This window comes from Corvus moneduloides, chromosome 20, assembly GCF_009650955.1.
Source record: "Corvus moneduloides isolate bCorMon1 chromosome 20, bCorMon1.pri, whole genome shotgun sequence".
Lineage (NCBI taxonomy): Eukaryota > Metazoa > Chordata > Aves > Passeriformes > Corvidae > Corvus > Corvus moneduloides.
The window spans coordinates 623,819-651,763 of record NC_045495.1 but is presented as its reverse complement, the minus strand read 5'-3'; the positions used below and the strand labels follow the sequence as shown (position 1 = coordinate 651,763).

Sequence of the window (27,945 nt, the reverse complement as noted above, 5' to 3'; positions counted from 1 at the left end):
GGTTTCTCACTGTTCAGGAAGGACTGAAACTGGTTAAAGTTTATTTTACCATTATTCTTTAACACAGGCTCATTTTGCTCATGCAATCCAACTTTATATTTTCTTTTTAAATAAGTCAAGAGGGTAAAACAAGGAGCTGTCAGTGCAGAAAGGGCTCTCCTTAGGAAAGTACAAGAGTCGACAAACTTGTAAAGATGGAGAGTCAGAATTTAAAACCGCAAAAGAAGTCACTGTAACCCACACTACAGACTAAAATGTAATTTTAAAATATTAATTTTTTTTAACCAAAAATGTCTAACATACTCCTCTGAACCTTCCCTTAGTGCAAACATCACATCTAGCCTACAAGGGAATAAACCCTGTGCAGTGTGACCTCTCCTTCTCCTGCTCCCCCAGCCCATCCCTTCCAGCCCTGACTGTGCACATAATCCCTGGATGGTGACGATGGGGCTTGTGCCCTGCCCTGGGATCTACACCTCAACCTGCAGCTGTCCTTCCCAACTCACATCATCATTCCCAGCAGCAGCAGGAACAACTCAATGTCTATTATTCCAAATCCACACCTGCTGAAATTTCACATCTGCCAATCCTTCACTCTCAATCACAGCAATAATCCGAGCCAGCTCCTTCCCTGGCATAAACCCTGTCTGCGGTGGAATTAAATCATGGATGGATTTGACCCACCACATCCTGAGCAAAATCCACGTTCCTGGGAGCAATGTTTATAAGCAGCAGTATTTACAGGACATATAAGTCTGGGCGCCTTTAGCCTCTTAGGGGGATTGGAACTGGCCCAGCTCACTAATCAGGGATTGTTTCCATACCAACAGCTAATCAGGGGCAGATCCTGCCATGTCTTAGGGACACTTGTGAGCTCTTAAAGCCATAGCTCAAGTTTTCCCCAAAAGTTTACTGTCACTCTCCAAGGCCTAGTATAGCTGAAAGACAATCTACCTTATTAATGATTACTCTGCATTTCTGGTTTTGACTGAATGGCTCTGAATTAAAATATTTCCTCTGTTTCTGAAGTACTTGAACATTGATACAGAATGCCAGAGAACTCTTTTGCCTTTGCATTTATCAACACCTGCCTGAGTGAATGGGCATGGCAGGACAATGCTGAGTGGCAAAAGCACTCAATGGAAATGGAGGTGCCATAGGTTTCACCCATGATTCTGGTTTGTTTACATTTGGTGAAACCTCAGGAAAAGGGGGATAAAAGCTTTGGTTCAATCAAAGCCCTGGTGGTAACCTCCAGTGCTAATAATTAACTCAATTATGCTGAATTAATTTGATATAATTATCAGTGATGAAGCAGAGACAGCAACACAGAGAAACTTTGAGAGACAGGAAGAACAGAAGTCTTAACAATACAAAATACCCTATAAATAGTATCTTTTTTTTTTCCAAACTGAGTCAAAGACACAAAATGAGTTCATTACAGTCATCTGGCTTCACTCAACCCTCCAAATTGCCCCTATACCCAGACAAATAGCTGTGAAATCCAGCAAGTGCACTAGAATTACAGCAGGCCCTGACAAATTTGACACAGCACTCAGCACAGGTGTCTGTCCCCATCCAATTATCTAAACAATGCAGATTTAATAATATATTTAAGAGATACACAATGCTTCTCCTTTAACTGGAGATGTTAATTAAGAACACTTTCCTGTTGTACTGTTATCAGTTGGGTGGTTTTTTTGAGGAACAATCTGGAGTATGCTGCTTATGGAATCTTTTCATTTGATCTGCAGTTTTTATCTAGTATTTTCAGACTTATTCAGTTCAAAACAAACAAACCCCAGATATAAAAACCAAACATCTATCTTCTTCCTTCCCTATTTAGTATTTCTGTGCTTTGCCTTGAAAAAGTTTTACAGAAATGCCTTCCTTGCTATGAAAATAGGCACATTTTACTGAGGGTTTTTTAATACTTAGGTATTTAAAAAGAAAAAAAAAAGTCAGTGGAGGCAAAAATTAAATGTGGTTCAGTCTTGGGAAGTGGATTAAATGACAATGAAATCTAAGGAATTCTATGCACATTTATGAGGAAGCAGCACCAGAATGTCTCAGGACTCTGCCCTGCTGCCTCACCCTGGAGGAAGCACCCCTGGCCGGTTACAGGGTTAGACAATGCCTTCAGCACCCCGACCCCACCGAGGGCAGAGTGCCCAACACCCCAGCCAGGACACAGCCCCAAGGCTGCCCGTGCTCCTGGAGGGTGTCCCTGTCCCACGTGCAGCCCAGTACAGACCTCCACATGCTGCAGGTGGGGCTGGGAAGCCCCAGGTCAATCTTTCTTTGCCCTCTTCCCCTCCAGCTGCCCTGTGTGCGTGGGTTTAGCACTGCGGTGGTATTTGCCTGTTGTAAGGAATTTAACAACTGACAGCATCACTGTATTTAATGTTTTACCGTCCATCCAGGACCAATGACATCCAGCCATGGAGACCCTGCTTCAGCCTGAAATGCTGCTTGACTTACGCCTGTCACAATGCTGTAAATACACAAGTTTCTAAGCTTCTACTGCATTTTTATTATCCTTGGTGACAAGAATAAAAATATTACCTCTATCATCACCAATTGCTTCTGAGGAGAGATTCCAAGTGCTTAGATGTAAGAAATGAATAGTATTTTTCCAATTTGCTAAGTAGGTGCTGCTCACACGCCCCCAGATCACTTCCTCCCCGAGTTCTGCTGGTTCTCAAACACAGCTGATCTTTCAGAACTCGGTTTAATTGCCACCAGGCTCTGATCAGACTCATCAGTTCAAAGCAAGCTCCATTACATCCATAATTTATGCATTTGATTTCAACAGATCGTTTTGTGCCCAACATGGAGGGGGCAAAAAGTGTTTCGCATGGGGAAGCTGCTAATGTTTTCTGAAGAACAAGTTTTAAAAAATATTATTTCTGTAGAGACACTACATTTTAAAGTGGTTTGACAGATTGTTCAAAGTCTCCTACATTTATCTGGACAGCTACTCAGATTTTGTCTATGCCTATTTCCCACAATCTCTTCAGTTTAGAGAGTTATTGCTGCACAGGGAGACATCCTCAGGGAAAGGGCAGGCACAGGCTGGAGCAAAGCACAGCTCCCACCTCCTTCAGCCAGCACAGAGGAACGAGGTGTGGGCTAACATACCCCAAATGCACCCCACACCCACCTGACAACACAAGGGTGTCTGCATAAATGAGGAGTTCAGCAGCCCCTCCCTGCCACCACCCCGCCACCCCCGAACTCCCTCTGCCCACCCCCGGCCCTGCTCTGCTGTCACAGCCTTGATTTTCCCTTTCATGGATTTTTGCTTGAAAAAGCATCACTGCCTCGATTGTCTATTTTCAGCCTATATTTAAGAAAACCCTTTGGTTCCATTTGTAGCCACATCCTGTCTCAGCCTCCCCCTCTTTTTGTTCCTAAATATAAGGCTGATGCAATTTGATGTGACATGACAAAATAGCACATTTGCATTGGCAGAAACTTTCTCTCAGCAGCAGTAATTAAAGGGAGTAGATGAGACATTGCTGAAATTGGTGTTTATTTAGCCTGGAAATAAAACGCTTCAAGATGTCTTGAGAGGGATGTTCAAGTGTGTCACGACCATGATACTCATCAATGAGTGCCGCCTTCTAGGCTTCCTTTCTGACAAAGAAACGGTCACTCAAACAATGTCATTGATTTAAAGAGAGTTAAAAAATAAATCAGAGTTCTGTAGACCATATTCCTAACCAGTGAAAATTCTTTAATGTGTTTCTTGGGATTATAAATAGGATCAGGACACTTGTGGTTACACATAAGACAAGGTCAGTCAATATCTAACTTTAGAGCACAGGCTCTCTTAAATTGAGAAGAAAACCAAGATCTCATTGACCACAGTGAGAATTAGGTGCTTAAATATCAGAATTTTTGATCTGAGATGCAACAGCAGAGGACAGGTACTCACCTTCACCTACAACACAGATTTTTATTAATTGTCAAAGACAGGAATCCAGAAACAACAGCCTGGATCCTGAAAGTTCAAGAGGATTCAAAATACAGATTAAAACTCATCTACAAAACTCATGAAATAATTTACTGTGCCCAGTTTTGCTGAACAGATGCACTGCAAATACCTGACAGGATCAGGTAATGTCAGCTTCCTGTACTCTATTCCATTGTTGATGACAGCAGTAAAAGGCAGTGGTGGAAGAAGAGCAATATTTAGAAGTTGGGGGTTTTTTCTTGATATTTAGAGGGTAAGTTTAGTTTACTTAATCCATGTGAAGAATTCAGGGAAAGGTCTGGTGGCTGTTCCATAAGCCACAGGATTTAGCAGACATAATATAGTTTCAAGTGAAACTTCCTGCTTAGAAGCATCTTCCCTCTCCTTGTGCACACAAGGCTATTCTTTAAAACCCATCTGTGATCAGCTCCAAACCGGCAGCCCACGTTTTGAGCAGGCTCATTTCCATCCTAACACAGATGGCACCAAGAACAGGGCAGGCCAGAAAAAAATCAGTTTGCATATTATGCTTCAGTTTTTATGGGTCAGATTACCATTCAAAGCCATCAAAATGGCAACCCATATGTGATGTGTCTGCCATCGGAACTGAAGTGATACACCATCAAAATCTTATCGGGACTGGTTACACAACGTTTCATTAACCATTGACTAACCTCTGATATTTAAAAGTAAAGACATTTTCCTTCCCAAAAATTTTTTTACTTTGGCAGATCAATAAAATCGCTTTGAAGAGTCAAACCAGAAAAGACATTATGCCATCTTCATCCCTGAACAACTGCATCGGCACAGCTCCCTTGGCAGAAGGGAGCTCAGCTTCTATGCCAAATATTCGCTTCCTCAGTGAGCCAGGTGCAGATGTTGGCTATGTCATCTGTTCCAACTTCTTTGTTCTACAAGCCAGAAAATTGTTCCCACAGCTTTGGGGGGAAAATGGGGATATGAAGAGCTCTTTGCATGCTTTCATTGGTGGAAGAATATCAGCTGTTTTAAAGACTCTCACAGAAATAAGAAATGTGTCATTACCCCCACTTGCAACAATTAACCAGCAGAGAGCCATGTCCTATGGATCCTGAAGGGATGCTGCAGCAAGGTCAAAGCCATGGCACTCTGTTCCCAGCCTCCTATACACCCTCTGCCTTCCTGCAGTGCCAGCTACAGCCAACTCCCTGTTCTAGGGGGGCATTATCCCAGATGTTCCAGAAGCTCTGCTGCCACAGGGACAGGCTTTGAAGTGGGCAAGCCTCTTCTGGGAGAAGTCTATTGAATAGTAAAAGGTATTTTAAATGTCCTGCTATGTTATCATGGCACCTGGAACTCAAACAACTGCCATGCTAACTGACAGCCAGGGCCACCATGCTGTGTCACAGCCAATGGGAACATTCTTCATTCACAAGTTTTTTCAGCCCTCTAACCTCTCTAGATGATATTTTGGTCAATGCTGATACTTCAGGCATTTATTCTCAACCGGATACAATACATACAGCAACAGCAGATTCCCTCCACCATGCCAAGACTCCTGATCTAGTTGTAGTATGAAAATACTGTTTCTTTGGAATCCTGCTGGCAATTTGGGTTCTACTACTGGATTCATCAGCATGGCTGGAATGGAGACAGGGTGATCCTGAAAGTAAAAGGCTGTTCAGAAATATTTCCTGCAAACATGTACGGCCACATGCCAATTCTGCCCCAACTGAATTTCTACCATTTCTTTGTGATTTGGCATTTTCACTTGTTTCCCTGTGTGGGGTAAATAGGCTACTAAAGAATTCCATAAAACAACAAAAAATTCACTTACAGCATCCAGAGTGGAGGAGCTTTAATTATCTTCACAGATTAGGCTTGTCCAAGCCCAAAAGTAAGCGAGACACCTGCAGAGAAGAATCAGTTTTCATCATCTGTTTCTCCTCAACTTGCTACTTGAAGTGCCAATAATAAAGAAGTGCCAAGAAGCCCATCCATAGCTCAATTTATCCCTAAGGAAGCTTTCGGACCAGTTACATCAGACATGAACGCATGGCTTTGACATGAACAGGCTTTCAGTCATCTACGCTGAAAGACTTTAATAAATACACACTACAAAAAGATTAAGTAGAGAGACATTCTGACTGAAGAGAACTGACCCTTCAGTATTTGCTGGCAAAAGTTGCTGGAGGTAAGAAAGCATGTACCTCCTTTAAAGAGCCACAGTTTCCCACACTCAGAACTCTGTACAATGACACAATAATTACTTTACAGTATTCTGTATACCAAAAACTGCTTTGGACCCAGGCAACAACAGACTGCACACAAGAAACTGTTTTTTCTCACATACCCGACTGTACAGTGAGTAAAGAAAATCAACTCACTCTCTAAAGCCAACACTCATTTGTTTATTTAGAACCTAAGTTTGTTGAAGTCAAGCAAACGGATTGCTCTGACTACCCAAAGACATCTGGATCAAGTTTTATCTCAGATCCCATCACAGAGACTTTCAAAAACTACTTGAAACAAAAGTCCTGGAAGATAACAATGACAGAGACTCTGAACTGATCCGTTTTGCCTCCCTTTGAAAGACACGAATCTTTGAAAAATCTAAGGCAAAGCTCTCAAGCACATTTACAAACACAGGGATCACAGGTAACTGTTGCCACAGATGAATTTTTTTTCCCCAAGTATTAATAGTAGCACAACTTGGTGACATGTAATGATTGACAACAGCTTGGCATGTTCAAGTTTTGGTACCTAATGTCAGCATCTGTATTTGCCCTCTGAAGGCCATATCAAGATGCACACAGGCAGACTTACTGTAATAGGTGATGTGAAACAAGAACCCAGAAGAACAGATTCAACTTTAAAAGCTTATCCTGAGTCCACTGACACTTTCTAGCTCTGGTACAAGAACTAAATATCAAAAGCTGCCTTATTTTCATCCAACACCTTAATTTTCCTTTCTGAGAGCAGAGGACCTCTGATAAGTACCTTGGCAGAGTCCTGCAGACAACACCTCTCATTAGCATTGTTAATTAGCACTTAGCAGATAACACCTGCAGTTAGCTATCCCACCAGGACGTTCACCACGCCCTTTCAGAAGTGCAGTCCTCTGGTAACTCACAGCCAATGTAATACCCAGAGAGCAACACAATTAACTTCTCCTTAGGCTGATACTCAAACCAGCAGTTACTTCTATAATTCCCTTAGCAGAGCACCAGGCACCTGGGCTCAGAGAGCTTTCCAAATCTACTCCAAAAACACCCAGCTGAGCTTTGGGAACGCCATAAAATACTATCAGTTACTCTGTTTCATTGCTTAGTGATAAACAGTGCTTAAAGTCTAACTTGAATTTCCACTTTGGAAGTAGAAGAGTCTTTTAAAGAAAAGTTCATGTCAAACTTGATGTTCCTTTGTGCTGCCAAAGTGTATAAAGAGCACTGATGTAAATGTGAATTACACTCCTGACACCGTTACTAACTAGTATAAGTTAGTTAAAGCCAATAATCTCCAACTTGCTGCCCTATTTTTATCTACTAAAAGCCCAGTGCCTTCTTGTGATCCTACAGTGCAAAGCTGACCTGCACTCAATCCCTTCTGTGCATCAGATCGGTGGCAAGTTTTCTGCATGTTTGTATGCCACCACCAAACAGCTGCAGCCTGGAACAATGTTTGCATGGTATGGTTGATTTTAGTATATAACCTTTAAAAACAAATAATAAAATCCTAATGTATCCCTAAAACATGTTTGAGAAAAACTAGCTTACTTTCCATGCACAGACATAACTTCCAAGCAAAACTTGGAGCCCATTCCTGTCTATGATAGAGCAACAATATTGCTGTTCAATTTCTTATTTATCCTATATCATACATGCTTGCCATATCCAAAAGGAATACAAAAATGCTATCTGTAAAGTCTTTACACTTTAATAAAGTGATTGGTAATAATTTACTACAGGTAAACAGGCATAAATCTGCTGTTCTAACATGCCAAAACTTATTTATCAGTTTGTCTTTATGGAAATTTGTTTCAGTGGGCAAAGATCAGAGCCACACACAAATTATTTTTCAGAGGGCTGCCAGTGTTTGTCTGTGGAATGATGAATCCCATTTATTGCAATATATCCCTGTCTCTGTATGCCACAACTCTGCTTCCCACTGGTGTAAGAAAAGGACCAGGAGCAGAATCAACTGCCCTGCTCTCACCTTTCTTCCCCAGCACAAACTGGTCGGCTTTTACCAGGAGAAACACTTCCATAACAGTCTGACCACGCTTCTCCCTCATTTGTTTGCAATGAAAGAGTTAATATCTGTGACCCAAATATGGAGACCCATTTTAAACTTGCTGAAAATTGCTTTTTAATCCTAGCTCTCGAGGATTTCCTTTGAAACCATCTGCCATGCACGCTGGGTACTCTTTCCCTGTATATATGCAGGATTACTATAATATGGATTTTTTTGTGTAACTTAATACATTTCAGCATATTAAAAAATTAGTTGAAATTTCCATTCTTTTCTGATTTCAACTGCCATAAAAATGACCGTAGAAGTCAAAACCACTGACAAGTTCACGGCAAAGCCAGCACCCATATTTATGTTATTTACTGCAGTATTTACCTTGCAATTCTAATATTTAGTCAGTCTGACACTGGCTGGGTTTAAGGAAGTTATGAGTTACTAATATAACGTATGCACATGCTTCACACCCAGCTAAAGAATTTTGCTGGATAGGAAAGGATTTAATCATGTGCTTTACCATGCTTAAATTTCCCATGCTTACTTTCAAGACGGGAAGATACAACATGATAATAATTAGAGATCAGAAAATATTTCCCAATATTCTTTCAAATCTATTGCCCAGCTTTTTCTATTTTCTTGCTATGAACCTTTATGCAATTATATTTTTATAGTACAAATACTGAAGAGAAAAAAAGATGTTACACTTGTAAATAAACTGAATTTTAAGACTGGCACATGCAACCACGTGTGTTTTAGCAAATATCCAAAACTTAAACCAAAGAAAGTATATTGCTTACTATCACAATAATCACAGCCAGAGGGATTGAAATAGCAAACATTCAGCAAGCTAGATTTAGAATCAATTTATTGGATCAGCCTATAAAGAAAAAAAAAATCTAAAGCCCAGCACAATTATCAAGCATCTTCAGAGTGAAATACTTTTTAAAAAATGTGATTTGCCCGCAAATATTCTGAGAATAGAAAATATGGACAATTATTTGCATAGGTTTAATCACTTAATGTGACACTGATATTTCAGGAAACAGACAGGCTACAGGCTGTGAACTTCTTTGTTCCACATAAACACACCTCTGTGCCTGGGCTTCCTGAGCAGCTCCGAGTCCTCGCTCACATGATTCATTTCACAGCCAGTCACCCAAGATCTAATACAAGTGAGCAGCAATGCAGAATCCCCCTCCAAACCAAAGGGAGGATCCCACTCCCTTTGATGCCTTTTCCCTGGAAAGGAGCTGTGTTAGATGTGATTAATATACAGGATAGATCTACACATGCAGATGTTGGGAGAATGTAGAGAGGAAAAAACAAGCAAATCATTTTTTTTCAGCAGTAACAGATGTTGAAACATCATCCTGCAGACATGTTACTTTTAATACAATACTGCTCATAAAAAGGGGGGGAGGACAGAATCAATGCCCAATTACCCAGTTTTTTCAGGGTTTCCATTTGAATGAGCTTCCTGGATGATTCTGTCCTTTCAATTTTCCTCCTCTAATAATCCTATCTAATTAGTTTTGTCTAAAACATCAGCAAAAAGAAAATCATCTGTCTAAAAAAAATCCTAAAACTGCTGGTAGCATGTTCTTAAAAATGACACATTATACATTGTTTACTTCTATATAAATGCAGAGCAATTCCCAAGACCCTACAGCACTGCTGGGATTAGACTTGAGCGACTGAAAACAGCTTCATGTCCCAACACATCTGTAAATGGCAAATGGATAGAAACTGACTAACAGTGCAATGGCATTTGCAGATAGATCAGTGCTGAAAAAACAACCAAATGCAGAATAAATAGATTAAAGCCACCTTTCTCTGGCTAAGGGAGAGATTAGGTGAAGCCTGGCCTGCATTCCAGCTGCAGACTAACCTGCTTTCGTGCTAGGCTGCATCTTCCACTCACGTTATCAACAGTGCCAGTGCCTTCCCACCTGACACCTGGCCAGCCATGTGAGGAGCTGGTGACACCAGGGGTGGCAGCAGGGCCACTGCTGCGGCCACAGAGCACACAGAGCTCACATCCCCCGAATCTGCCAGGCAGCACAAGCCCAAAACAGCCCTGCACACCCTCTGCAGTGAAGCAGTGCCCGGCCTCACAGGCAAGGACAGAGTGAGCATGAGCAAGAGCTCCAGTGATGGCACCCATGGCCTCTAAACAAAAAATAGTAAAGACAAACCCCCAACAGCCATAAATGTTTACAGAGCAGCTTTCTTACAACTCACTGGTGCCCCAATACCACAGGAATTAGTGGTGCGGAACTAATTGATACAAATCTCCTGAGGGGAGAGTTGCTGCTGGTTATCTCGAGATGAGAAATTTAGTCCAGAAGGATAAATTGAACAGACAGCTGAAAAGCTTTAGTTCTCCTGGTAGGAGAGGAACTGATCTGGTAAAGAAAGCCCTTAAAGAGATACTATCATGTTAAAAAAACAGGACTAGGAAAAGCATTACTAGTCTTAAAACAACTGAGAGACCTCTGAAAACTCAGTGTTTATATCAGTACAGCTAATTATTTCCACCTTCCCACAAAAGATGAAAAACTGAAGATGTCAAAATTTTAACATTTCTCCTAGTTAAATTTATGTTATGAATGTAATTATGAAACTGCTATAAAAAGCCCTGTTCTTCAATTAGTGATTTCATTTTTGCATCTAGTATTTTTATCTATCAATTCGCCTTCCACCAAGTTGAAAAAAAATAAAAGTATTAAGATATTCACAGGCATGTAAAAGACTCTATTCACAATTCTGGAAAAGTGTTGTATCAGACTTTTCTGGATTAATTTTACTGCCCAATCCCTCCATTCCATTTGTTACAATAGTTTTTTTGATAAACAAAATAACCAACAGTTCCTGTGTGCATGTTGTAAGTCCAGCCTGCATTTTTTGCTCCAAAGTGCATGTATGCAAGATTTACTTTCTTCAAAAACTGATCTCAAGGACAGGATTACGAAGCAACAACACAATGAAGTCACAAAAGGCACCTGCATCCGCGGAGCACTGGCTCATTCGCACAGCTCGTGGAATTGTGGGACTCCAGGACATGAGCCCCGCACAGTACTCAGGGACAATGGGATGCCACAGCCCAGCAGCTCACGCCGTCCCTGCTGCTGTGTTCTGCTGCTGGGCCCAATGCTCTCCTGAGGCTGTCAGGAACCAAACACCCCAAACTAGCTGAGGGTGGAAAAATCTCAGCAAGAGCTCCAAACTAACCAAATTCTCCATATACAACCAATGCCTGTTGTCCGTCTTACCACAGAGACGGAGCTCCTGTCATGTGAACCAGTGACTCCTAAGTTATATGTAAGTGAAGATTTCCAAACCTGTTATCCTGTGTTAACCGATGGACAATGGGCTCGAATCAAGGCAGGACCTGAACTGCATGATGTGAACTCGCAGAGTTAAGCCTATCCAGGCTGTGGCACACCCCACCAGCTGAGAAGCTCTGCTCTCCACAAAGGCCACGGCCACCCTGATCCTTAGACAGGGTAATTCAGAGCACCTCTACTCAACTTGTGGCTTGGCATTACTTTTAGCTACCAGTTTACTCCAGAAACAGTGGATCATGGAGAACAAGGTTACTCAACACGTGACATATTTAAACAAGCAGCAAGCAGTGATGCAACTCTTGGAGAAAACATAAATTTACCATCACACAGAGATTAAAATCATGCAGTGCTTTTTGCCTGGAGAGGAGGAAAAGGAAACAGCCTGCTTCTCTCCCCTTTCCAAAACCCATCATTTAGGGATGCTGCTCGCACAAGGACAAGTGCCTTGTGGTGATGCTTTCAATTCTCCACCTTCTAGGGAAGATAACACACTGCGGAGCTATTTTAAGAACATCTCATTCACAAAGGTCTCCAATTCAGTCATCAGAGACAGAGATGATTTTCTTGCTGCTTCAACATCTTTACTGGCATGACATTTGCTTCAGAGGGAATTCATTTGCTGTTCCAGCATCAGAATGGAGCAAGAGCAGCTGCCAGGAGAGGGATAAAAGGAAACACTGTCGACAAAGAGCAGCAGGGTCATTTCTGATGCAAAGAAATATAGAACAGAGAGAACCACAGAACTGACACTTTCTCCAGAAAGCAGCAGGGGATAAAGATGTACCCTCTGCCTCCTGCAACTGGTGTTTAGCGGGAAGGAGGAAAATGAGACAGAAAGGACAAAACAATCAGGCTTAAGTTTGTAAACGACTAATTATTACAAACCAACTGTAAGCATCTGAGCATTTCCACTTAAAGCCAAGCTCATGCTTAAGTGTTGCAGTCAGCAAAGAACTCAGTATGTCCTTCAGAACTCTCAAAAGAAAACACTTCTGGCTAGAAAGCTCTGCAGAGCAGGAGCTCAGTGTTTTGGAGGTGACATCTTTGGGATGATTCCAAGCTGCAGTGCTAATCCTGACCATCATATCTGTATATGCAGCACACTGGACAGACTTGGGCCAGGGCTGTCATCCCACCACAAAAAACTGCACTGCAAGAGCCAGAGGGGGCTGATGGGCCAGGGAAGCAACACAAGTGCCTGTAGAGTCCGATGTTCAACCTCAGGGAGAAGCACAATCTTGGATGACAGCACCTGTCACTCACACCAGTTGTCCCCATCCCAGGCCCATCAGTGCTGCCCTGCTACAGGAAGCACCATTCCATTATTTAACTGCTGTCCAAGGCAGTGTCACGTTCCCACAATGCTGCTCAAAAAAGCCAACCTGCCTGTTGGCCTGACTGACAATCTCACCATTGGTCACCTGCTTGGTTGGATCACTAGATTCTTTCCCCCTCTCTTATTAAAACATCGCCCTGAGCAGGGCAGGGATTTGTCCCTCATTCCACAAGACAAGCAGATCCTGCCCTCTTCCTAGATGAAGGAATATTGCCATCCTTGCAAACGTTAAGACAGAAACCTTTACACATAACCAAAGCTAAACCAAAATATTCTCTCTCCTGCTCCTCACTGCATTTTATTAATGGAGTAATTTATTCTTTTCCAGTTTCATAGAGAAAAGGTTTTAAAGACAAAAAACTCTGGAAAATTATTCTTTGCAAAGAAAAGGGCTAACATACCCAAACAGAAAATTTAATATTTTGTGTATATGTTTATTCTGTTGCACATTAGCATCAGAGTTTATTTGGAGCATGGTATTTATCTGACTAACGAAACCTGCTCAGATTCACAGGCATTAGCACCATGTTTCTGATACCTTAAGGGATTCAGCATCAGGATTTATGAATTAAATATTTCCAGGGCGTTACAGAACACTGAGGACTGTATCTGCAGAGTGTTATATCAGGGTATGTGTGGGCTTGTCAAACACCCACATGATAAATTATCAATAGTGCAGCTCAGAGCACCCCTTTTGTGGATCAGAGACAAATCTCTGCATTTTATTATGCTTTGTTCCACTTAATGTTATTTTCTTCTGCATTAAAGCTTCACAAAAACCCTACATGCCTAAATGCTGAAGGACATTCATACACAACACACAATCAAAAGACTTACTCTAATATTTTGAGTCCTGTTTTCACAGCTAGCCCACATGGGACAAGAAAAAAAAGCTGACAAATTATGTCTGGAACTGGACCATTACATTTTATACCTTTTAAGATGATTCAATCTTTTGTGGGGAATGTTAAGGTTAAAACACTGCTGAGGAGCATTAAGGAAACAGGACTAGCTGATTACAAATTGTCTTCCATCCCTTGCCCATATGCAGAGCGCTGTCAAAGAGATTATATCCCTGCAAAGCAAGTGTCAAATCCGAGAGAAAAATAAATCTCTCAAGAGTCAGAAAAAACTAAACTTGAAGCTGTGGATTTTCAGAAATGAACAAGTGTGAACCCTGTGTTTCTGATTCACAGTACTGACTTCTAGATGCAGTTTTTACATGAGTTTAGCACAGGCAACCCCAGTTATTCCAGCATTCACTTCCAGACAGCAGACTTGTACTGCATTACAGCACTCTGACTGTGAGTGCAATGCTAAGACACAAATGCATGTCCCCATGATAACTATCACCAGCAAGGGATCAGAATTTATCTGCCATGTTTCAGCAGCAGCAGTCACCAGTTGTATCTCCAGGCCTCAGTGAGGATGACAAACGAGCTGCCCTCAAACTGGGCTTTGGCAGGACCCCATGCAGTGTCTCTGCCTGCCCAGTTCCAATTGCCATTGCTGGATTTTGCCAACTCACTCATCAAGCAGCTCAGGCTCACTGAACTACTCACACAACACTCTTGCAGCAAAAGTTCCATGACCCAGCTCAGGGATGAACCCCCTCAGCAGCCTTATGCCTCTTCAGGGGCTGGAGATAACGAGGAAGTGTTGACCTAGACCAGTACACCAGTAATTCATTGTGCTCCACACGGGAGAGATTCATATAACTCACAGGGAACACTTTCAAGTAACAGACCTCTACTGAGGAAACAAAGGGTCTATTAGGTGAGCACTTGCAAGTTTAATGTTTTCCTTACTACCCTTTTGTTTTTTTCTTACACATATTCCTTACGAATCAACCGGATCTTGTCCTCCTTAACTTTCACAGCATGAAGAGCCTAAAAAGCAGTTGAACCAGGAGCTCTTAAGTTTCACAGTGTGACAGAGGCCAGGGACACCAGTTGAAAGTCTTTATGAACCCAGTGTGGAAGGAAGATACACTCGATAGGGTGGGTCACCCAACGCTGGCACCTGACAGAACTCCATATGGGCACCAAGATAAGCACATCCCTCACCAGGCTTCACCTCACTGAGCGGGGCTGCTGCAGCTTCAAAGCCTCTGTTTTTAAAATGGTGACATGACAGCAAAACTCTGATGTAATTCCAGACTGGACTATTAGTAACCGTATTTCCAAATGCAACAGGGACAGCTTTAACAAAGGAACCCATCTTGAGTCCTGCAAGACTTTTCTTGCTTACATTCTCAAAGAGCAGGCAAAAATGACCCAAACCCCGTTGTTATAAACTGTCCCAAAAGTATCAAACCCATTCTTGCCAAGACTTTGCACTGATGTTTCAGGAATCACAGCAGGCTGTCACGTTTATACTCTCTCTTCCCCCCGCTGAAGAGGAGTCTGACAATGTCCGGTTTTCAGAGACAAACAGAAAGGACAGATGACAGGACTACACCTTCAGGGATTTGCTGGTAACACCTCAGCACTGCAGCTGTCACAGCTCTGCTGGGCTCTTTCCCTGCCCAGACAGGAGCCAGGGGCAGCGAAGGAGAGGCTGTCAGCTCCCCCCCAGCACAGCAGGAGCAGATCCCCCGTCAGTCGCTGACTGGCTCTGGAACTGCTCACCCAGTTCTGTTACCTGAAGGAACCTCTTTATCACCATCACAGGTAATTTAACTCTACCACCATGGGAAAGGCTCCAGAAACCTGAGAGAGTTTTTCTGAGGTAAAACTATTAATCAGATATGATTGATATGCACATGAGAAAATGGAAAGTGCTAAAACTGTTAAGTTTTTACCTATTCCTGTGTTTTAGGGAACATTGATGGCTTACCCAAAGACACTGCAGTCCCCAAGCATGCAGATTCATGGCGTGAGGGAACTAAAACAACAACCAAAGAGTATTTCGGTCCTGGTTAACACGTACCTCGCACTGAGCCCCCTGAGCGTGTTCTGAGCACGCTGCAGAGAGCCTCGCAGAGACTGCCTCGGGCAATGGGCCACGGTCGTGCTGCTGGGAGCATCTGAACCCTCTCATTAGCGGTTTATTTCCCTTTCCTGCCAAGGGGAGCTCACGTGCGGCGTGACACGGTGCCACCACCTGCTGCCACAGCCCGCGGGCCCCGCTGCCAGCCCCGCGCTTCGCCGCTCTCCGGTTCTTAGAGAATCGAAAAACAGGCCCCAAAACCCCACAGACCCCCACGCCCTTGGCCGGCAGCCCCCGTCGGCTCCCTGTGCTGCGGGACTGGTCCCGGCGGGACGGACCGGAGTCAGCAGGCAGCCACCGAGACCCGAGGGCACCGTGACCCGGGAGAGAGGAGAGCGGGCACGGAGGGAGCCGCCGGCGGGCACCGGGACCGGGCAATGGGAGGGCACAAGGACACGGGCACAGGGACCGGGGGCACCGGGACCCGGCGCGACCCTCAGCCCGCCCTCACCGCGGCTCGCGCTCCGCTTCCCGCCGCCCCCTCAGCGCCCACAGCGACCCCGCGCGCGCCGCGTCCTCACCTCACCCCGCCCCGGGTCGGTATTGGCCCCGTCCGCCGCCCGTCAGCAGCTCCCCTCCGCCCATTGGCCGCTTGCCGCCGGTGGGCGGGCGCACCGGCCAGTTCCGCATCCGTCACGCGGCGCCGCGCTCCGTGATTTGTGGCGCGGGGGCTCCTTCACCGCCCACCGGCTGCGACCAGCGGCGAGGAGCGCTGTCGGTGACGCCGCCGCCCCGCCTCCCAGCGCCATTGGCCCAGTAACCCCTTTTCGGGCTTTCGTTTCCCTTCATTGGCTAATTGGATTGGATGGGCGGCCGCGATTGGGAGAAAAGCGGGCCCTGGGGGCGGGACTTGGCTCAGGAGCAGCGTCCATTGGCCAGCGGCCCCATAGGAGCGGTAGGAAGGTGAGGGAGGCGGGGCCGCCCGGGGTGAGGGTTGTGTGAGGTGAGGGAATCTCGCGGGGTCTCGGCGGCTCCGGGCGCGGCGGCGCGCGGTGATTGGCCGCCGGGGTCACGGGGGCGGGGCCGCGCCGGAGGGGGGGCTCCGCACGGCCGCGCGCGGTGGGAGGGGCGCGCCGGGCGCCGCGCGGTGATTGGTCGGGGGCGGCTCTCGCGCAGCCCAGCGGGCCGGGCGCGATTGGCTGCGGGCGGCGTCGGGCGCGCGCCCCGCAGGGGGGGGGGGAGCGCGTGCCCGCGTCGCGGCGCGGGGCGGCGGGACCAGGTGAGAGCGGGGCCGGGGCCGGGCGGGGCGGGGACCCGGGGCCGCCCCCAGACCCTCCCGCCGCCCGCACCGCGGGCCCCCTGCCCTCCACCCCCGGCCCGACCCCCCCGGCCCGGCCGGCCCCGCCCCGCCGCGGGTCGCGCTGTCAGGGGCCGCCGCGTCCTGCCCCGCGTCCCCTCCCCGGCCCCGCGCCGCCCCGTCATTCATTTGCCACTTTCCCCCCTCCTTCGCCCCCCCGGGATCCCTGTCCTGCCCCGGCCCTTCCCTTCCTCTTTCTGTTTTTATCTTCTTCTATCCCCCCTCGCCCCCCTCTCCTCACCCTGCGCCCCCCCCCCTTCACTTTCTCTGGGTCCTTGTGTGTGTTTCAGGCCTTCAAGGAAAAGTTGCAAACTCCCGAGTTGTTGCTGCTGTGAGGGAGCAGGTGCCTGGAAGGAGGGAGCAGGTGTCTGGAAGGAGGGAGCGATGTAGGAGGTGCCCGGGCTCAGGGAGGTTCGGGGGACACATGGAGAGGGTGTGGGAATGGCAGGGCTAGGCTGGCCAGCCCTCGCGGGGTGTTCAGGGCAGAGGCTCCGAGCCCTCCCTCCGGAGGGAAGGGGGATTGATCACGGTGTTTAATTTTTATAACAAGAAAAACAACAAAAAAACCAAAAGTGAAGGAAAAAACCCACCCCAGCCCCACCCCAGCTGCCCAAGGATGGAGTTGGAGTAGCCAAGCCCGGCTGGATGCTGGGGAAGGGGTTGGCGCCCGCACACATGAAGAGACTCCCCGAGTTGTTTGGCTTCGCGAGGAGATAAGGCCAGTGGAGCTCCATGTTTTTAAAGGTGGGCTGTGTATGATGAAACCCAACTTCTTTTAAAGTGTAGCAGATTTAATTTTTATGGCCAAATGACAGCTTGACCCAGTTGTTATCCAATCAAAGGGCATTTTTTTGAATGTCTCTTTGTGGCACAACAGCCAACGCAAAAATGATGGCGGCTTACAATGGCGGTACGTCTGCGGCAGCAGCAGGTCACCACCACCACCATCACCACCACCTTCCTCACCTCCCTCCTCCTCACCTCCATCACCACCACCACGCTCAGCACCACCTGCACGCCGGCTCGGCCGCCGCAGTGCACCCCGTGCAGCAGCATGCCTCCTCAGCGGCCGCGGCCGCCGCAGCCGCGGCCGCCGCCGCCGCGATGTTGAACCCAGGGCAGCAGCAGCCGTACTTCCCATCCCCGGCCCCGGGCCAGGCCCCCGGACCGGCTGCAGCAGCCCCAGCTCAGGTACAGGCTGCAGCAGCTGCTGCAGTCAAAGCGCACCATCATCAGCACTCACAACATCCACAGCAGCAACTGGACATTGAGCCGGACAGACCCATCGGATACGGAGCCTTTGGTGTTGTCTGGTGAGTAGAGACAAAAATGAACCAATTTCTCCTTGTCATTCTTTACCTGATCATAACTCATCCTTGTTTTTGTCATTGGAATCAGAATACAAGAGAGCTGCTTACTATGAGTTTTTTTGCTGGTTCTTCTCTGTTCTTAGAAAGTTGCTTCGCTTGTTTGCGTTGGCAGAACAAGGCTCCCAGTGGTGAGGAGCCACCTCTGACTAAGAGCCCACCCCGCCGTTCTTTTCTGAGACAATGCAGCTTGTTTATGCCCTTTCTGTACCTTTAATTAGAGTGTGCATCTGTGCAGCTAAGCTATGCTTCCTAAAATTTCAGGTTAACAAATGAGCATTAGAATATTCATTTTGACCTGGCTTAAGAGTCAGAAATTAAAAGCGTATGAAAATGTCTTCCTTGTGCAGTCACCTGTCAAGATCTTTGTCTCGCGGCGGTTTGACCCGCGGTGGTGCTGTGTGCTGCTTAAAACAGCACAGCTGAACTTTGCTCCCCTCTCAAAAATGGAAATGGGATTTCCTGCCTCACTGTAGCGCTGCCTCCGGCCCTTTTATCCCCCAGCCGCATTTCAGAGGAGTCTGTCAGCAGAGTGGAATCTCTTCTAATGCATTTTGTGACTACCTTAGAGCCATGTATGTAATTACTGCCCTTCAGGAGCACTGACACAAAACTGGCAGCAGTTTATATATATATATACATATATATATTTGTGTGTAAATGTTTGTTAGTGTGCCCTATTCTCAGCTGTGCCTGGGAAGCACGAAGGCTGGCAGGGGGTGTTGTGGAGAGCAGGCGTGTTGCAGTGCACTTCCTGCAGCACGAATGCAAAGTTTGCAGCGTGCAGCTGTGTGTGGTGTCTCAGCCCTCTGCAGTGTTCCCAGCCGAGCCTCTGGGGTGCCCCGGAGTTCTGCTTTAGGCACTGGCTGAGCTGCAGCTTCACTGAGAGCAGTGACCGGGTCACAATCTGTGCCAGCGTACGGAGGCAGAGGGCTCAGCAGGGCAGGCCTCAGGAGAGCAAAACCCCTTCTCCCTGCAGCCCAGGCCTTCAAGCTGGCCACGCATTACCAGCCCAGTGTTGGTACCAAAATGGTGCTTTCTGAGAAGGCTGAGGCATCTGCAAGAGCGAGGTGCAGGTCAGTGTTGTGGTTGCTCTTGTGTGCCTTCCCTCAGAGCTGGGGAGTTAATTTAAATGCTGAGTTCTCCCAGTCGGAGGGGAGCTGTTGTGCAGTCGGCACTGCTGTGCTCTGGCTGTGGTACAGCATTAAAAAGTGGGTGTAAAAGAATGAAAAACTGACAAGGAATCTGCTGTAAAAAATTATCTAAAGGTATTTCCATCCGTTTGTATATTTTTTAAAGTATGGAGGTTTTATAACTTAATTTGTCACAGTCTTTGCTTAAATGTATGTTGTTATGTAAGATCAGCCCTTTTTACCGGTGTTTTGTTTGCCTGTGCGTTTCCCAAGTCTTTATTTTCCCAGTTTTATTCACCAAAAACAAGGTGCAAGAGAGATCTGCTTCCACAATATTCAGTAGAATGAAAGGTCAAGCTTGCATATTTAAATATAATATCATTAAGAGTGCTGAGGGGAAAAAGGAAGTGTAGAGGGAAGGGTCTGGCTGACAGCAGGTAGGAAAGAGTGCCAAAAGCATCCGCCCATCCCAAGCCCTCGGCCACGCACCTGCGGCCGCCCTGAAGGACCTGCCCCTGGGGGCCCATGCCTGCAGAGCTTCAACTACAGCTTTGCTTTGGGGTAACAACAGCTTGGGAAAGAGAAAACAACAAAGGGGGAGCGTGTTACCTAAAAGCAGAAGCTGGGAGCTGGGATCCCTCCGGCAGAGCTGGGGCTGCACCGACTGAGGATGTCATTGGTGGGAGGGAGTTCCTCTTTGCTCACGTGTGTTTGAATTCAGTGGTCACTGCTCGGCTTTTGGCATTTCAAAACAACTTCTGCTGGTGAGTGCAGGCTGGATTTAAGAGTCTGTAAGCAATAATTAAACTGAATTTTAGTTTCATTCAAAATGTGGAAGAATGCCCATGTAATTGAGTTTTAGCTACGTGCGATACATAAACACTGACTTGGGTTTTTATAGTTTGAGGTGACTTGGATGTGAGCAATGTACACTTGGGTCTAAGCGTGACACAGAATTCACAAAGCCTGAGCGACTTTGGAAGGAGGATTCTGTTGTTTCTCAGTATCTTGTCTGAGCGTTATTTGTGCTAATAGATAACTGAAAAGTTTCTATCACTGCTTCTGAGGGAAATGGATGTTATTGCATAGACAGCTGGAATATTTGCAGAAGTCTTTCATCTTCTACTCGGATGTGTTTGGAAGGTGACCTGCGGCTCAGTTCAGTGCGTCACACGAGCGATCAGTGTGTGGTCTTGCACTTCCCGTTACCTCACCGAGAGAGATTTTCTCTTGGCAGTTGAATTAGCATTTGTCATTAGTTCATTTGTCTGGTACTCGATGATGTTTCGGGGTAGCTAATGTGCTCCTGGAGTTTTTCACTCGTGAAGAGCCAAAGCCTTGTGCTTCAGCACTTTCATTTTTAACTCCTGCGGGTGGGTGCTGCTGCCACTGGTGTGTGTGCAGACAGGCTGTGTCCTCGCTCAGCTGGGCACCACTTCTGTGGAGATCAGCTGTCCCTGGCACAGCATCTGCTCTGCCTGCTGAGCTGGGATGGGGAGTGTGTTGCTGAAGCAGGGACAGGTGTGCAGGACCTTCCCACGTCCTGCAGGTTTGCTTCCCCACACTCTGGTTTGGTGAATTGCCACAAACCCGGTCACATTCCTCATTTGCCAAAACCAGAGCAATTTGCTCTTGGAGTGTTCCCTGCTTTCTTGTTCCTAAAGTGGTGGAAAAAAAAAATCCAGATTTTAGTGTCAGAGACAAGCTCTGTCTGTGCCCTGTGGTTCAGACTGAGTAGGGCTGAGTTTTGGAAGTCTTGTGTCTGTTCCGAGAATAAGGAGCTGTCCTTTGGAGAAGTGCTCCCAGTTTTGCTGGGGAGACATGCTGCTGCCATCTGGTGGGATTCCTAAAATAATAATAATGATAATAAAAAAATGTATCGACTGAACCTGCCAAGGCTGATAGGTTTGGAGTGAGGGGTGAAGCCTCTGTTCCTCTGCAAGAGATGCTTGTGCTGTTTCCGTGCAGGATTCCTGGATCAGTGAAGAGGCTCTGCAGCTATGGGAGGGAGATAGGGAATAATGACTACTGTTGCTGGTTCAAGGTGGTAACACTGCTGCTGAAATGTTGTGGAAATGTCCTGTTGGCCTGGAGGTGTCCACTCCAGTGGGATAGGAATGTAAGGTGTGGGGGAATTCTGTTTGTCTTACGTGTGTCTCTTAATTTTGAAAAGCTACTGTCGTTCCTCAAAGGTTGTGGAACCAAGCAATCTGTCTTAATAATGTCAAATCCATGTTAAAAGGCATCTCTGTGGAAGAGCTGTTACAAGTGACGACAGAAAAAAGTATTTGAATTAATATTTTTTTTAAATTCCTGATTTACCCCATTTGAAATTGTGTGTGGGGGTTAATGTACTTGCTTCTAATCCTTTTTATTCAGGAGGTCACATGACAGTACAATGTACCAAACAGTTTGGCTGTTGGTGTTGTTGAACAGGACATCATGTTCAGGCTGCCATAACTTTAAGGGCAGAAATAATTTAGCCTAAATCTGCTGTTCATTCCTGGCCTGCAAAAGCCTGAAAACACCAAAGTCATTGCTCCATAAAACCCAAAAGAATATTGCATACAGTGGATTGTTGCCTGCACACTGGAACTATTTTAAGAGGGTTTTATCCCAGTACTGATACTAAGCACAGCAGCAGGAAAGACGTTTCCAGGATAAACCGATGATCTCCCATTCCTTTAAAGGAATGTGTCCTGCTGAGCAAGGATGCAATGGGCAAAATTGCTAGAAGGTATATTAAGAAGAAAAAGGTGTTACAGGTTCAGCAGAGTTCGGAAAGTGGCAGGAGAAGTTCTCGTTCTGCTGTCTGATACTGCTGAAAACCACAATGATGTCTTGCATAGTTAATACTATTAATGATGCCTAGGCTGGTAAGCAGGGAAAGTTTAGGAAAAGTTGAACTCTGGACACTTCTTTTATGAAATCCATCAAGATTTTTGGTGGGAGAGGTTTTTTCTAAAGTTAAAGCTGTCTGTATCATCTTTTTCCAGTCCCTCAAACCTCACCTGTTAGCAGAAGACAGTACTTGACCATCAGGAAATATTCCCTGTTAATTAACATTTAGGTTGACAATTGTTTGTTTTAAACTATTTAATGTGACATTTTGTGTTAGTCTAAAGTGACTTTTTTGTTATTGCTGAGCAGTGCTGACGCTGTTCTGCTCCTCACCCCACCCCACAGTGAGAGGGCTGGGGTGCACAAGACATGAGGAGCTCGATCCCTCAGGGCCAAGGGGTGTTCCAGACCCTGTGGCATCGTGCCCAGTGCCCAGAGCAGGGGGAAGAAGGAGAAGGGGTGTTGGGAGTGGGTGTATGTCTCCCCACGTTGCCGTGGTGCAGCTCTGTGGGGCTCAAACCACAATAGTTTTCTGCTCTTTGTGTTCTACTTCAGCGATTTTTGCTGTTGTCTCGGGTGCCTGATGCAGATAGACAATGATTTCATAAGAAAGAGGCCAAGTCATTTTTATCCAGTTATTGGAGGGAACCATGAGGATGCCTAAGGCAAAGGAGGCAGCCCTGGCGATGGGCACAGAGCAGAGTGGGATTGGCTTTCACATTCACCATCACAATGGAGGGAGCTGCAGGTGATCATCTTGGACCTAGCCCTATGTCAGTATTTTTTATAAGAGTGCTTTATCTAAATTGGATTCTGACCCTGTTTGTGAAGAAATGTAGTAAAACAATGACCCTATTCAGGTTTTTCTATATGAGAAATTCTGCAAAGCTTTATGTGTTTGAGTGGTTGGGGGTTTTTTTCAAATTTCCTGAAAAGAAAAAATCTGTTAACGTTTAAATGACTGTTTCCCAAATGAAGTGAATTAAATGAAATGGATGTAATAACTCTTTGCATTGAAATTAGGCATTGGGATTAGGTGAAATTCTATCCAAGTAATATACGAGACTGTTCATTTTTGTCTTGTAAGATGATGCAAGAAAGAAGGAATGTGAATAACATTTTTTTTCTTGAAGTTGGGGGAAGGACCGTTTGGGATAAATTAGTCCACTGTAAATTATGCCAAGGTCAGCGTTTCACAGGTCACTTGAAATGCAAGTGGCTTTGCAGCACCTGCAGACCTTGATGTTGTTTGTATTCACACAGGACTGGATGCTGATAATCCAGTTATATCCTGGTAGCATTCAGTAGTTTTTCTTTTTTCCTCTGAATTCTGCAAATGTTACAGCTTGTGACTGGATCTGCAGTCTAATATTGATTTTCCAGAAGACATATTTCAGATGTTCTTTTCCTCTCTTCCCCTCTTTCATGACTCTTTCATCTCTTTTAAGAGGGTCTTTAAGTTGTTGAATTCCCTAATCCAAACCAGAAGCTATTGGTGTTTTGAGGGGTGAAGGTGTGTGGGATCCCCCAGAGCAGCAGATAAAGGCTGTGACAGGGTCTGGGGGGAGGCTGCTGGCTGTGCCTGGGTTGCTTCATTTCTCGGGGAACAATGGGATAGAAAGAATAGCTTTGGGCAGGTAAAGTAGAGGAAGCCTTTGGGATATGTTTGAAGTGGTTTTTGATGACTTGTAATGGTTGTATCTGGGTCTCATGTATCTTTAATCCTCTGGAAAGTTCTGCCTTCTGGTCTGGGGTAGGTAATGTGCAGCTGTTCATATGAGAAAAGCTGGCTCAAAGGTGTGTAGAGTTTGCTTAAGTAGAATTGGCATTCATTAATATAATTGGTGATGTTTTTTAAAAGGCATGTTAAAAATCCACAAAGAGCTTTAAGTGCTAGAAAATCTCATAGTAGATGCTGTAAGTTTTGCCTTACTGGTAGTCAGAGTAGCTACTGCACCCTGTTTTGTAAAAGACCCCTGAGTAAGGTAGGAGATGCTTAAATCAAAGTGGCAGATGGCAGGCAAGTACAAACATGTATGAAAAGGATAGAGGCTTCTGGGGTTAATGCATTTATGTATTGATGATAGTATTTGTTCATAATCAGCAGTAACAGGGAAAAAGTGGATGGGATGGGCAGGGAATGGGTGGTAGCTACAGGTGGTACAAACCATAGCAATTACCTATCTCAGAAGGGTTATAAAAGCTAATGTTGTTGTAGCAGTAATTTTTTTTTTTTTAATAACATAGGTTATATATTTTCTTTACTTTTTATTTTCCCCACTGTGTTCTGACTGTCTTTTTCATCACTTCTGCCCGTTTTTCTTATTTTCTGCTATTGTCTGTGGTACTTGGTATGAAGTGTAGCTTATCAACAGCTTGGTTAAATGGGACAGTAGTGTTTGGAGACAAGGGGTAAATTGTAGAAAATAAATAATACTTCCCTGTGGAAATCACTGGAGCTCCATCCATAGTGCATTGTAGGAGGAACATGGGAAAGAGCAAAGTCATCATCTCTATAGAAACACATGGCTTTCTTGGTGTGTCCTGTGGGCACGTGGATGGGCTGCAGCCTCTGGGTGCAAAATGTGTGAATACTTGTGATTCCAGCATGTAGATCACAGAACTGAGTCTCGTCTGGGGAAATCCCCCGCTTGCCCGTGGTCACAAATGCCTTAAAATCGTTGAGGTGCTGATACTTGTAAGGTTCAATTTTGCCTTGTGAGTCTGCTGAGAGCCTCGATCAGTGAAATTGTCAGCTCAATTTTCTATGTTCACAGTTCCCTAATTTTGCTACAAATTGCCTGGGGGGGTTTCAGCAATTGTGGAAAAATGCCAGTCATGTTCAGGTGAACTCAGGTGTATGAAGTGAGTGCAGAGCACGTGGTGCAGTTCAGGCTGGTGTGTGCCAGCAGGTACAGCCCTGAGAGGGGACAGGAGGGCGGAAAGCTGCAGGGGAGGAGGACAGCCAGGTACCAAAATGGTGCTCCAAACCCACCAGAACAATAAACCAAACCTACCAGAATAATCTGGGCTTCATTTCAGTATTTAAAGCTGCATCATCTTTTCTTATGCAATTGTGATGGATAAACGAAGGCAGACTTATACCAGCCTTGATATGAAACAACTTCCATGGCTACAGCTCTGGAACATGGCCATGTACAGTCTTTAAAAGTGCTTAGTAAGAATTTGAGCTTTAATCTTGAGGGCTGAGGCAGAATCAGTGTGTCCTGGTAGTACCATTCTTTAATTTCTTGATGTGGTGTTTTTCTATAAAGGCTTGGAAGCATTTATGTGTGAATGGAATTTTTATGCTCTCTATGCTGTTGGATATAACGCCAGAATGGTTATAGCAGAATCATTTTGAAGAATGGATATTCTCTTATTTCTTTAATTTTCTTAGAACATGGTATGACGGTATTTATGTGGAATTCAAAAAAAGAAGAGGTTTTTCAGAGCATTCTGCTCAAGAACTCTTACAGGAAATTTTGTGGAAAAGTGAATATACTGGGAACTGTAGTAATCCTTGGACTCTAGAGGAGGATTTTCTTACCACTAGTCTCTTTTAGAGGAAAATACATTTTAATAGTTGCAAAAAAAAAAAAAAAAAAAAAATCACCTGAGAAACTGGTGTTTCAGTTTCCATGTCCTTTTGGAATGGTGCTATTGCAAATTTTAATCCACAGTCTGTTCCTGGTTCATGGCAGTTTGTCTCCATTATCGGGGTACCACCAGGCGGTGCTCTTAGGGTTTTCTTAATTTTGCAGCCTAAGTGGTGTCAGGGTAGAGCCTTTGCTTAATGGGACCAGTGAAGCTGGAGATGGTATTGAGCTGGTGGCCAAACAGTTATTCAGGCTTTGATCTATGTTATTGTGACTGTTTTCTGAAGAGTGACTGACTCTCCCTTGGCAGTGTGTGTGGGGTTTGCTGTTGTAGGTAATGCATTTTATTGTTTTATCTAATATAAATTCGTGTAACTATTGAAGATTATTTGTCTGTGGACAGCAGAACTGACTCCATAAAGGCAATAGCAGCTTTCAGCAATGAGCAGTGTTCTTCCTGTGCACAGTTGCTGAGGTGTGTGCTGGCACTCTTGTGGGTCAGGGAGGGGAGCCTGGCACGCGCTCTGGGCCACGGGCCTTGGTTTCGCTGAAAGCCATTCTATCCAGCCTTAGCTATTTTGGTTCCTAATGGGTTAAGGTATACTACAGGAAATACGGAAAAAGTTCTCTCCCAGTCCATTTTGAACCGGTTGATTGATGTAGGGCGCTCCTGTCTGGAGTAGAGCTGCAGGTCACTGGCTTCTGAGCACAAGTGTGTCTCTGCCTTTTAACTGGGGACCTGTTTGGCTTCCTCCTGCCTTCGTTTTTAAAGGCCCTTGGCAGCCCGTGTGAGACTGTTTGAAAGGCCTCAATTAGAGCTGTTTCCCCCCAGAGATTGAATAGTGACAGGACAAAAGCATTGTTTAAAGGCTGTTCTCATCTTGCAGTATAACTTCTCTTTGGATGTTTCTGTAAGTTCTGCTTGGCTCGTTCAGAGCACGTATTTGGAAGGGGGATTTCTTTTTGGGACAAGGAAGAGAAGGCATTATTATTTCCAGGCTGCTTGCCATCCATCTTTCTTAATTTTATCAATTCCTAGGCTAGCGTTCTTGGTAAACTGAAGAAAAGAATTTCCTGAGTCTCTCAGTGCTTTCTGGCTGTCCTGTGTTCTTCCCGATGCGTTTGAAGTTCTCTAGACCAGACCTCCTTGATGTTGATTTGTAGCTCGTGGGATGATGAAGCAAAATAGCTCTTTTTGTTATTGTTCTGGCTGACGGAAGGGCTGTGGATCAGATAGGTCATGGGGAGCCGTGCTGTTCCTCACATGAACGTGCACAGGGCAGCCCTGCCCAAGGTCACAGGCGTGGGCTGTGTGCAGGGGGGTCCCAGCACGAGAGGGGCAGCTCAAACCTGCTCTTGGCTCTGCGTGTACATTTGAAAAAAAAAGCAGGATAAGTACAGTCAAAACAATGCAAGAAGAATTGAGATACCATTTCTGTTTTTTAACAAAAGTGGGGAGTGTCCCTATCAATTCACATTTTTCAGGTCACAGCTCCTATTTCAATTGCACGGATGTATCAGAACAGATAGGAATGGACCCAAAAATTAAGATCTGATTTAGTTTTGTCAAGGGCACGTGTCTTCTAAGTCAGTGTTCTCAGAGCTGCCGTTGTTAAGATAATGTACAGGTAAAGAACAGTGGGGTTTAGAGCTTTATGTTTTCCTGTAGTTCAGCATATGGAAATGAAAAAACCCCAACTACCAAACACAGAACCAACCAAGGCTTGTATAAAAATAATGCCCAGCGTTTAAAGTGAAATAGCAGTGAGTAATGACTAGCATCTACTTTATTTTTATGTCTAAATTCAAGTTGTTGGGGGTAGAAGCT

At 45.3% G+C, this 27,945-nt stretch overlaps 2 protein-coding genes across 11 annotated transcripts in view; one reads left to right on the top strand and one right to left on the bottom strand.

Moving 5' to 3' along the window:
• Nucleotides 1-16,530, bottom strand: part of LYRM9 (LYR motif containing 9) — a 32,862-nt gene extending 16,332 nt beyond the window's left edge. For 3 of the 7 annotated variants that reach the window (XM_032129589.1, XM_032129588.1, XM_032129587.1), the window contains exon 1: nucleotides 15,821-16,325. In XM_032129589.1, the coding sequence (XP_031985480.1) occupies nucleotides 15,821-15,931 (111 nt within the window). In that variant the 5' untranslated portion in view covers nucleotides 15,932-16,325. The other 4 variants (XM_032129592.1, XM_032129591.1, XM_032129590.1 and 1 more) reach the window with 4 other exon arrangements.
• Nucleotides 16,531-16,693: 163 nt separating this feature from the next.
• The window catches only part of NLK (nemo like kinase), a 38,152-nt gene continuing 26,900 nt past the window's right edge, over nucleotides 16,694-27,945 (top strand). For 2 of the 4 annotated variants that reach the window (XM_032129583.1, XM_032129586.1), the window contains exons 1-2: nucleotides 17,026-17,099; nucleotides 17,468-18,490. In XM_032129583.1, the coding sequence (XP_031985474.1) occupies nucleotides 18,033-18,490 (458 nt within the window). In that variant the 5' untranslated portion in view covers nucleotides 17,026-17,099; nucleotides 17,468-18,032. Of the gene's footprint in view, nucleotides 16,784-17,025; nucleotides 17,100-17,467; nucleotides 18,491-27,945 lie in introns of those variants that run through there. The other 2 variants (XM_032129585.1, XM_032129584.1) reach the window with 2 other exon arrangements.